The 11,225-nt window shown below is 62.7% G+C and overlaps 1 protein-coding gene across 1 annotated transcript; it reads right to left on the reverse strand.

The window, feature by feature from the left end:
• Positions 1-4,938: 4,938 nt before the first annotated feature.
• On the reverse strand, positions 4,939-11,208 carry TESC (tescalcin). Its single transcript, XM_053993894.1, has 8 exons — positions 11,064-11,208; positions 7,383-7,452; positions 6,411-6,491; positions 6,077-6,216; positions 5,933-5,994; positions 5,758-5,865; positions 5,310-5,357; positions 4,939-5,208 (listed from the first exon to the last, which is right to left on the reverse strand). Exons 1-8 carry the CDS (start codon positions 11,119-11,121, stop codon positions 5,131-5,133), a joined length of 645 nt encoding a protein of 214 aa, XP_053849869.1. The 5' UTR covers positions 11,122-11,208; the 3' UTR covers positions 4,939-5,130.
• Between the last annotated feature and the right edge of the window lie 17 nt (positions 11,209-11,225).

Genomic DNA, 11,225 nt, shown 5'->3' on the forward strand with positions numbered 1-11,225 from the left:
CCTGTGCCCGGCTGTTCCCATTCCCGGCTGTTCCCGTGCCCGGCTGTTCCCGTGCCCGGCTGTTCCCGTGCCAGGCTGTTCCCGTGCCCGGCTGTTCCCATTCCCGGCTGTTCCCATTCCCGGCTGTTCCCGTGCCCGGCTGTTCCCGTGCCCGGCTGTTCCTGTGCCAGGCTGTTCCCGTGCCCGGCTGTTCCCATTCCCGGCTGTTCCCATTCCCGGCTGTTCCCATTCCCGGCTGTTCCCGTGCCCGGCTGTTCCCATTCCCAGCTGTTCCCATTCCCGGCTGTTCCTGTGCCCGGCTGTTCCCGTGCTCGGCTGTTCCTGTGCCCGGCTGTTCCCGTGCCCGGCTGTTCCCATTCCCGGCTGTTCCCGTGCCCGGCTGTTCCCATTCCCAGCTGTTCCCATTCCCGGCTGTTCCTGTGCCCGGCTGTTCCCATTCCCGGCTGTTCCTGTGCCCGGCTGTTCCCATTCCCGGCTGTTCCTGTGCCCGGCTGTTCCCATTCCCGGCTGTTCCTGTGCCCGGCTGTTCCCGTGCCCGGCTGCCAGCACAGGGATTGCAGCACCTTTTCCCTGTTAATTAATGCAGGTAATTGAGGGAGGTTGCACCACAGCACAGGGGTGTGTGTGTGACTCGCAGTGTGGGTGAGGGCACTCGGGCTGTTGGAGAGATCCCTGTGGGACTTTCTGGGAAGGGATGGGGTCCTGCTGCCCCGGGCGCTCCTTAGTGCTGGGGAGCAGCAAACACCAGCGAGCTGCTGAGCTTTGGGGCCAGGGTGCTGCCTTGGGAAGGCTGACCTAGAACAGAGACTGCACAGAGCTAAAGAATAAAGCAGGGATTTGTTAAAAGGATCTCCTTAATGGATGCACCTTGGGCAGCACAAGAGCCCAGCCAGAGCCACAGCCCAGGTGAACACAAAATGGTCCCAAAATGCACAGCTGGTTACAGGGGCTCTCACTTTGATCAGTTCTGCTCCATTTGCATTTTGGAGTTCATTGTCCAGTTCCAGCTTTAGCCCATGCAATCCCATCCTTGTTTTTCTCTCTTCATTCCACGCTGTTTGTGCTCTTGGGCCTGAGATTGGATCATTTGTCCTTGGTCCCCAGCAAGAGAAGGAATTGTTTTGTCTCCCTACTCTGTGAAGAGCGCTCACCATCCCATAATAGGAAGCCCAGACCCACACACTAAAGCAGCTCAGGATGTGAAAATATAAAAGCTCAACCCTGAGGCATCGAGGGGTCATTGAAATGGAGCCTCTGCCTTCATTTCAAGGGCAGGAACGGAGTCACCATCCCAGCTGGGCTGGGGATAGAAACCACCTTGGAGCTTCCCAGCCCACTGGTACCAGTCAGTGGCAGGGAGGGGCCCAGTGCTTTGCCCCACAGGTCAGGGTGGGCACTGGGAAGGGCAAATCTGCCTTGGGTGGGCTCAGGGGCTGGGGTGGAGGAGCTGCAGTCAGGACACGTTGGAGCAGTGTGGACTGAGCTGGCAGAGGTCAGGCTGGAGTCAGGCTCACACTGGTGCCACCTGCCAGGCTGGGGGCCCTCAGGGGGTCAGGGACAGCTACAGAATCGAAAGGCATCACAGCAGGAAACAGCTTGGCAAGAAAAGCCTTGAGAGTCCTGGTGCCCACTGCTGGTGGCAGCGATCCTCAGCTAAAAAGAGGTGTCTGTGTGCCGGCGAGAGGGATCCCTGCTCCAGAGGGAATGTGGGATCAAGGGGAGCTGTGGGTGTGCACAGGGAGCAGCTCCAGGGGAGCCTGGCAGACCATCCTGCAGGGCAGGACAGGGCTGCAGGAAAATCCCCACTGCCCTGCTCTGCTCCTGGCTCAAGCCACCAGCTCAGGCCCCAGGAAGTGCTTTTGGCCTCTGCTGGTGTCCTCAGTCAGTGAGGGAAGAGCCACCCCGGGGTTCAGGGGCTGCCATCCCTCTCCTGATCTGAGGAGTGGTGGGAGGAGGAGCAGGAGGTGCTTTCTGTGAGGTGCTCTGGGGGTCTCTGAACCCCTTTCTCCCCCTGCCCCATGGCCTTTCCCACCCAGCTCTGCTCTCCTGCCCTGCCCACCTCTGTCACTCCCTGTCCCAGCTGCTGTCACTGAGGGGTGAACATAGGTGCTCTGAGGTGGTGGAGGAACTTGTTCATGTCCTCCCTGTCCCCTCTTCTCCTCCAATGACATTTGCCTGCTCATTTCCACCTTCTGTGGAGCTCCTGAAACTCCAGGTACCTGGAGCTGGTGTCCCCCCTGCTGCCAGAGGGGAGGTGGGGCAGCAGGGGCTGGAGGTCCTGGTGGATGGTGCAGCAGAAACCTGAGGGAAAGGGCCTGCTCCAGGTCAGGATTTACCTGGCAGATTTTCATCCAGAAACGTGGACCTCCAGCCTCTGGGCCAAATTCCTCTTCATGGCAGAGCTGCAGGTGGGAGTTTCCTCTGTCACCCCTGCCTCAGCTACTCAAAGGAACGAGGAACTCCTCAAATTTTAGCTTAAAAATATCAGCTGCAGGTGGCTGCCCTGGCTCCATGGCTGTGGGGTCTGTGCTGCCTCCTGCTCTTCCCTCCCTTCCTGGCCAGGTGTCCCCTTGTTTGGTCTCTGCTGCCATTGCCAAGCTGCAGTGTGGCTGATGGAGGAGGGGGAACGGTGGGGAGATGGGTGAGGCTGTGTGCCAACCTCTGTGCCAACACCCACCTGCCCAGGGTCGCTGCCCTGCACTCCTGGGGTCGCTCAGTCCCCCTCTCCAATCCCAGAGCCGCTGCTCTCTCTGATGCTGCCCAGCCTTTATCGGCCTCCCTGGAGTTTTCCAGTGTGTTGTAAGGCAGCTCCAGTTTTCCAATTCCCCCCTGCTGACCGCTGCTGGGATCTGCCGCAGAGCTCTGAGCCACGTCCCAGCGTCCTGGCCCCACAACAGAACCATTTTCCTTTATGAACGCTCCGGGCTTTGCAGGATTTTGCTGTGGCAGGAGCTTTGCCCTTGCCAGCTTTCCCGGGGCTCTGCCAGATTTCCCTGTGATTTTCAGGACGATTATCCTCGTTTCGCTGGGGTTTGCTGTGTGTAACATGATGCTCCTGCCCATCCCTGGGGCTCTCCAGCTCCAGCCCTTCGCTGGGATGAGGATCAGGCTCCACTCCCTGCTCCCTCCCTCTCTCCTGCCCTTTCCAGCCTCCTCCTGCTCTCCGCTCCCATTTCCCACAGGGAATTCCCAACACAGGCAAAGGGAGAGCGCTGCAGCCACTTTGTGATGGGTCCTGCCTCTGTTTCCCAACCTTCCTCACCTTCCTTGCCTCTTAGAATATCGGGGCGGGGGGGGGGGGGTGTAATTAACTCAAGGGAGTTATAGCTAATTAACTCAGGGGATAACAATTATCCTCTCATCCATCCTCTTCACTCCTCCTGGCCTCCCCTTCCCTGCCCTTGCTGGTGTGGATCCTCTCGGGTGATTCCTCCGAGGAAATCGGGGTGTGGAGGGGGAGTGGGACCGTGATCCGTGTTAACCCCTGCAGCCCCGGCTGGGAGATCTGGGGGCAGAAAAGGACCTTGCAGGCAGCCGGGACTGTGAGTGGGAGCACGGAGCTCGCAGCAGCGTTAGGGAGTGGGGCGGTCCCGCAGCGTCTTGGTGGAAATTTTAGTGGGAAAACAGGGAAAGGAGCCTGGGTTGGCTGTGGAAACCTGGGGATTTGGGGTGGAGCTGGATATCGTGCCCTCGTGTGCATGGGGTGAGGAGGGAGCACTGAGGGTCCGGCATGGGGAGGAGGAGGAGGAGGAGGAGAGGTTCAGGAGGAAGAGGAGGAATTGCCGGGGCATGGGGGTGCCCAGAGCGACCCGAGGAGAGCAGGAGGGAGTCCCGGAGCCCTGCAAACGCAGCCCAGGCTGTGGGGCAGCACCAGGAGCCCCTTAGTGCCCGAATGGCTCCTCCGGGAGAGCCGGGAGCTCCATCCCCATCGTGCTCTCCCACCCAGCCCAGCCCAGCTCCATCCCCACCGGCGCCGGCAGCGCTGTCCCGCGGGTCCGTGGGACATTCCCAGGTGGACACGGGACCGGCTCCATCCCGGGGCCAGCCGGTGCGGGTCCGTGCGGGCCGGGACCGCCTGCCCCTGCCCTTGTCCTTCCCCGGCGGCCGCGGCTCCGGCAGCTGCTCCAGGCTGGGCTCCAGCGGCTCCGAACGGACACGGGCACTTGGGAGGGGACAGAAGCCCTAAATGCGCCCTCAGTGTGGGGGTGCAGAGCAGAGACCCCCAGTAATGCGGGAAAGAAGAAGGAGGAGGTATCGCTGCCCCAGCCAGGGGTGCCACAGGGCCGGGTGGCTCCGCACCCATCGCTGCCTCCCCTGCCGGCTCTGCTGCTCCCAGCGCCTGCCCCTGTCACCGGTTTTTGATAAAACAAATAAATCTTCCCTACTTTCCTAAAAATAGCCATTGCCCTTTTTTCCCTGCCTCCCCCCCCCCCAGCTCAGGCTGCCTTAGAGACAGAAACGCGCCTGGAGCCTTCCAGTCATTAACGCCAGCAAACAGCCCCCGGCTCCGGTGCCTTGTTCTAGCGGGAACATGTGGGGGCAGAAGCCACCTGGTTGCCAGGAGCCCACGTCCCCGCGTCCCTGCTGCCTGCTGGGGCTCCTCCTGCCTGGCTCTGGCGGGGGGGGCTGGTTTGGGATTAAACCGGGACTATTCCTCGTGTGGCTGCCACCACCTTCCCTGTAGGATGCAGAGTGGGACGTGGCTGTCCTTGCAGGTGCTGAGGGTGCTGCCTCCAGCTCCTGCCCCTCTGCATCCCCGTCCCTGCCTCTCCCCACGGCCTGGGATCAGCCCAAGCTGGGCAGCTCCTTCCCCACAGCAGCGCCTGGCAGAGGCTAAACGCCAGATTTGTGGGACAGCCGGGATTTGTAGAGGGTTTCTGCTCCGGGAAACACCCCACCACGGAGTGATGGACGGATGGAGTATTTCTCAGCGAGGACTAAAAAGAGAAATATCTTTTATTACAGATAAAAGCCTCTGATGTTTCTAGAGGGCAGCCCCAGCATGGAACAGGCACACGAGCCATGGAGCTGGGAGCTGGGTCACAGGACACAGGACGTGGAGCTGCTGCTGGGTCCTCTTCCTCCTCCTCTTCCTCCTCCTCCTCCTCCTGCTGCTGCTGCCGCCCCTCCTCAGTAGCAGTGAGCGATGGTGTCCACGTTGAGGAAGCGGACGTGCATCTTGGTCTCGATGTCGATGCCCTGCCACATCTGCCAGGGGACGGGGCTGAGCGGGGCCAGGGCCACACCCCGGTCCCTGCTGTGCCCGCCCAGGCCCCTCCTGCTGGGGACACAGCGGAGCTGTCACTGACCTTAAGGAAATCCTCGAAGGTGATGCCCTCGTACACCTGGTCCGGGCCCTGCCGCAGGGAGAGGAAACATTGCAGCTGCCCCAGGGTGATGGGGAGGGGTGGCCCAGGGCTGTCCCCTGGGGCTGAGGGACACATCTCCCAGGGGTTCCTGCCCTGCACCCCATGGCCAGCCCCAAATAGGTTCCCAAACCCCCACGACTGCGAGGAGCAGCCCTTTCCATAAGCAGGAAGGATGGGGGGTTATGGGATGCTGTTTGCTGATCCCCTTCTCATCAGAAAACATCACCCTGGAAGCTGCTGCCTGCAAAAAACGCCTCCAGCAAAAGCAGCTGTGGCACAGGGAGATGCCCTGGGAAGCAGGGACACCTTCCAGCCCCATTTTTGATGCCACCACAGCCCCTCAGTGGCATGGCAGAGCAGGGAAGCAGCTCCCAGCACAGGCTCCCACCATTTGTCCCACACAGATGCTGGCTGCCTCCATCATGGCCCCGTCGGCGATGGATCGAGCCGACTCCTTCTCCAGGTGGGGGTTCCCTGACAGCAGCTCCTCCACCACCTGCAAGGCAGAGGGTCAGGCCGGGCCTGGGGACTCGGGGCACGGGGCAGGAGGGAGCCCACGTTACATTTCTGTACTCCTGCAGCGTGATCTTCCCATCGTGGTCCGAGTCGTACATGTGGAACAGGACTGCGAGGGACAGGAGGGGGTGGCGGGGTCAGGGCAGCCCCTTCCCACCAGCCCCAAAGCCCAGGCTCTGGGAAAGCCTCACATTTCAGTTTCTCCTTGCGGAAGCGGTCGAGCTGCTCCTCGTCCATGTTCATCTCGATGGGTCTGAAGTAGGACATGATGGTCAGGAAGTCCTCGAAGTTGATCTCGTCCGCCAGCCCGTCCGACTCCTGCCGCAGGTTCCTGGGGGTGCCGGAGCCCAGGGTGATGGGGAGCCCCCAGCCACCCCCAGCAAAGCTCTAGGACTGGTTTGTCCCTAAGATTCAGCTTAAATGTCTCATTTTCCACCCGGATCCTTTAGGGGGAAGGTCCTTGCCCAGCCCCATCCCGTTTCCAGAGGATAAATCCTCCCTCCCTGGGTGCTGGGGGGTTCTCACCGCTTGTCAAAAAAAGCGTGGACGATTTTCCCCCTGATGGGGTTGAACTCCAGGTCGGGAATGCTGTCAAAGTTCTCCTTGCTGCAAAGGGGACAGAGAGAGGCCGGAGCATGAGGGAGGTGGGAGGAGGGAGAAGCTCTGACAGCCCCCGAGAGACCCAACCCTTCCTTCCAAAGCAATCACGGGAAAATAAAGGGGTTTTGGATAAAAACCCTTCTTTCTTCCGTTCAGACTGAGAGCAAGTCTGTGCTCAGGGACTCTGTCCCATTAGAATGGGTCTTGGGGGAGCTCTTGGGATGACCCCGGGGCCCTTTGCATGGCTCCACCTGCCACGGATTTTGGAGTTTTCCCAGGAAAAAGGCCTCAAGCAGGGCTCAGCAAGGCACAGCAAGGAGATCCTGCTGTCCACCCTCAGCTTCGTGCCGAGCCCATGCTGGGCATTTGCTCACTGGGATTTATAAAGCAAATGAGCCAAGAAATAACCCCGGGGAGCAGAGAGCAGCAGGAGCTCAGAGCTCTCCCAATTCCCTGTGCAGCCACCGAGGAGAGGGACAGGAGCAACTGCAACCCCCCCTTCCCTCCCCAAAACTGATTTTAAAGCTGGGGAGTGATGGGATGTTTGTCAGGAGTGCCCCTGCTCCCAGGCCACTGTGTCACTGTATGTTTTTCCTTGGAATATTTGCAAGGCCACGCTGCAGGAGCTGGCTCAGAGATGGCTCAGGGATGGCTGGAAGGACACTCAGAATCCCAGCCCTGGACTGGCACCCTGGGGCAGCCCAGGGAAGGGGGAGATGCTGGGGGGTGGCCCCGGCAGTGGGCCTGGGATTGCAGTGGGGCTGGGATTGCCCTGGGGCTGGGATTGCAGTGGAGCTGGGATTGCCCTGGGGCTGGATTTTGCCCTGGGGCTGGGATTGCCCTGGGGCTGGGATTGCCCTGGGGCTGGGATTTTGCCCTGTGCTGGGATTCCCATACCGGATCGTCAGCTGGTCCTGGCTCAGCTGCTTGAAGCGCCGGTGCAGGTGCTCGATCTGTTCAGAGGTGACTGCCAGGGAAAGAACAGAGGTGACAGGGGCTGAGCCCCAGGGGACCCTTGGGACACCCCTCTGTGCCTGTCCCCACACCCCCAGCAGTGGGGCAGGGTCCTGGGCACAGCTGTGCCACCCCCATTTCCCTGTGGGGGCTCCGTGCCACCCTGCAAGGTCCCCCTGTGTCCCTGTGCCCTGTGCTGGTGGCAAGGACGGTGCCAAGGGCTGGTTTATTCCCTGTCCCGGTCTGCAGGGAATGCCCTGGCCCAGCATGGCATGGAATGGCACAGTGGGATCCCACCCCCAGCTCAGGATCCTTGGTGCCAGCCCATTGGAACAGGCTTGGCATTTTTTTGGGGTTGTTGGCACCGTGGGCAGAGCTGTGCCCAGGCAGTTCCTCTCCCCCTGCCCCAGCTCTGCCTGGAGCCAGGAGGTTCCTCCACATCCACAGCCGTGGCTGCTGCAGGAAATAACTCTGGGATCAGAAATCCTGACAGCAGCCACCTTCCCCTTGCCAGGGAAGAGGAAAGGACACGGAGGGGGCACAGAAGCCCCCCAAAATTAATGCCTGGCTTTGAAATTGCTGCCACTGCTCAGGGTGAGGCACAAACCATCAGGGTGGGCACTGCCCCAGGGATGCACCAACCCCATCCCAGGGCAGAGGGCTGGAAGGGGGGACCAGCAGCTCCCTTTGAGCCCCACGAGTGCTGGGGTTCCAGCCTGAGCTCAGCAGCACCTCCCCACTGCCCTGCCCCCCCAGCACAGGTGAGTTTATCTTCCCCCACTGTTCTCCAGGGGCTGTAACCAAGCTCCAACCCCCCAGAGCCTGACTCTTGTGCAAATATTGACAGGGGCCATTCCCAGGAGCCAGGGAAGTGCTTTGGAGCTGTGTCTCTGTGAGCTGGGCGTCTGTCTGGGCACCAGCTGGGCCCACAGGCTCCTGCAGCCCCAGCTGGGCTGGGCACGGGGCAGGGCTGCCCCAGCAGCTGGAAATCAGCCACTCCTGGCACCATGGAGAGACATAAAACCATATTAAAGCATGGCTGAGGGGTTGCAAAGGGTTAATTGCAGCAAGACAGCAGGGTCAGAGCTGGGCTGAGCTGCCTCCCTCACTCCCTTTTATGATGTTTAAATAATGTCCTTTGCTTTCCCACTGCTGCTTCACAGCCTGGAAATAGCAGCTGTATTGATCAGCGGGGCTGGGCCTTCTCAGCCCTCTGTGACAGCCTGGAAACCCAGCTGGGCTGGCTGGATCAGCGGGGCCCTGAGCCCGCCTGGGTGTCACCAGCACCTCTGCAGGATGCCCTCCAAACCCCCTTCACCTCCCCCCTCGGCCCCACTGGCTCCCAGGTGCTGATCCCAGGCCCCACTGATCCATCCTCTGGCTGCTTTCTCCCCCAGTCCCTCCTGGCTGCTGCTCTGCTGCTGTCCCGTGGAGACTTTCCCTGGACTTTGCTTTCCAATTTTGGCCATGCAGAAGTGACCTTTCACTCCCGGCCATGACGACATCGCTGTCACCATGGGAGCAGCTGGGCCACCAAGCCTTCAGCATCTGGGACTTGGGTGCACACCAAAAAGCTTTGATCTCTCAGAAAAATGTCCCAGGCACCAAGGGGACAAAGAGCTGCAGTCAGTGGCTGGATGCTCATGGTTGGGCAGGCCCCCAAAGGCTGGGTGAGGCTTTTCCTCCCTCTTTCCCCATCCCAGGTGTTCCTCCCGGGGCAGCTCTCCCAGCATTGCTCTGTCCTGTAAAGGTGGCAGTGCTCGGCTTCTTTCTGGGAAAAAAAAAGGAAAATCTGCAGAAAAGGCAAAAGCTTTGCTGGGAGAAGGGCTGGCTCAAGGGCAGCAGAGGCTGCTCGTGTCCCTGAGAAGCATCCTGATGCTGCAGGCCCCTGTCCAAGCACAGCAGCCTCCTCTAATGGGGGAAAAATGGGATTTAAACCAAAGGGAGCCGGGCTTGCTGTTCCCAGCCTTGCGTGGTTTGTGCTGCTTGAGCAAAGGGAAAGGGGCACTGGGGAGGCTCAGCCCCGCTGTGGGACAGGCCTGGCTGCAGGGAATGGTCACAGCATCCCGGGAGGAGCCGCTGCACCCCGGGCAGCCGCTGCTGCAGCTTTGGGATGGAGCACACGGAGGGAGGGAGGGAGGGGAAGCGGCCCCGAGCAGCCCCTCAGGGTGTCCCTCCATGGGGGAGAAGGCAAAGGAACGAGCCATGGGCACCTCCAGGTGGCTCTGCCCTGTCCCGGCTCCTCCCGCGGGACCGAGGGTGGCTGCAGCAAGGCTGTAAATCCCCTGAATTCCCCGGGATTCCGGCAGCAGCCCCAGCACGGGGGGAGCACAGGACATGCACCGCAGACGTGGCTTGGAGTTGTGGGCTCCCCCTGCCCTCCCTCCTCTGGCCTCGATGAGATTTTTGGGTGTTGCCCTCGCAAGCCCTGCCCTGGGGTTGATCCACGGGGCACCGGGGAGGAGCCTCCCACGGGCAGGTGCCGCCTGTGCCGGAGATGCTGCTGCAGGGTCCCCGGGCCAGGGGGTTCCCCAAAATCCTCCTCCCACCCTGGGCTGCCAGGCTGGCACCCCGCGGGCACCCCAAGCTCCTGAGTCTGCCCCGGGGGGCTCAGTGGGGTGCGGGGGCTCAGCCCTCCCTGGGAGAGGAGAGGAGAGATGAAGTGAGATGTGACGCCAGGAGCAGCAGCAGCACTGGGGACAGTCACCGGACTCTCTCGGCCCCCACAGACCCTTTGGCCGTGGGCAGAGCCGCCCCTCAGCCCTCCCTCCACGGCAGCGGCTCAGCACGGCCGCAGCGGGAGGATCCAGGCGGGAGCTCCCCGGTCCCCGTGCCCGGAGCTCCCGCGTCCTGGAGCGGCGACACTTCCCAGGACGGCCACGGCCACCCCGTCCCACGGCCCGGCCCCTGCGGGGAGCCCTGGCTCCCTCTCGCTGTCCCTGCCCCTTTCCCTGCCGGTGCCTCGATCCCAAAGCAGCGCGCGTTGCGCCCCGGAGCAGCCCCGGCGGTGTCACAGCCCGGTGGCTCCGGGGCAGAGCAGCCGTGCGGGGACAATGCGGGGACAATGCCCTGCACGGTGGCGCGGGTGGGCAGAGCCTGGCTGGGGCTCGCACGTGTGGCCGCTCGACGCCCTGGCTCGTGGCATGGTGGCAGCGGGGACGCGGCTGCACGCCCAGGGTGACATGCTGGCACCCTCTGGTGACAGTCCTACACCCTCCCCTCTCGTCCCCTCCCCCCGCTCCATCCCCCAGGTGTCACATCCTGCTCTCCCGCGGCCCAGGTGACACCTCTGCACCCTCCCGGGTGACATTCCCCGCATCCTCCCCGCGGCTCACACGACACGTCCCGCATCCCCTGCCCTGGCCGAGCGTCACCTCCTGCAGCCCCCCGGCCACCCAGGTGACATTTCCTGTTCGCCCCCCCCGTTCCCGGGTGGCACCTCCTGCACCCCCCTCCCCGGGTGACACGTCCCGCACCCCCCGCGGGTGATGTGTCCCCTGCGGCGCCCGACCCCCGGTGTCCCCTCCGGCGGCGGGGCCGGGGGCTCCGGGGCGGGGTGGGATGAGCTGGGGCGGCGGCAGCGGCAGCGCGGCCGAGGTGCCCCCGCAGGTCCCCGGTACTCACAGCCCGTCCTGTCCGCCAGCTCCCGCATCTCGGCGGGCACGGAGTGCGCGGAGCCCATCCCGGGCCGTGCCGGGAGCGCCGCCGCGGGCGCTGCACCGGAGCCGCCGCCGCTTTTAAGGGCGGGCGCGGCGGGGAGGCGGCGGCGGCGCGGCGGCCCCGGGT

The sequence above is a fragment of the Vidua macroura genome, chromosome 18 (assembly GCF_024509145.1).
Source record: "Vidua macroura isolate BioBank_ID:100142 chromosome 18, ASM2450914v1, whole genome shotgun sequence".
Classification (NCBI taxonomy): Eukaryota; Metazoa; Chordata; class Aves; order Passeriformes; family Viduidae; genus Vidua; species Vidua macroura.

Coding starts and splice junctions, on each gene's coding strand:
- TESC (XM_053993894.1), bottom strand. CDS start 11,121: ATGGGCTCCGCGCACTCCGTGCCCGCCGAGATGCGGGAGCTGGCGGAC. Junction 6,217..6,410: donor CACGCTTTTTTTGACAAGCG/GTGAGAACCCCC, acceptor CGGCACCCCCAG/GAACCTGCGGCAGGAGTCGG. Junction 5,358..5,757: donor GCATCTGTGTGGGACAAATG/GTGGGAGCCTGT, acceptor TCCCTGCGGCAG/GGCCCGGACCAGGTGTACGA.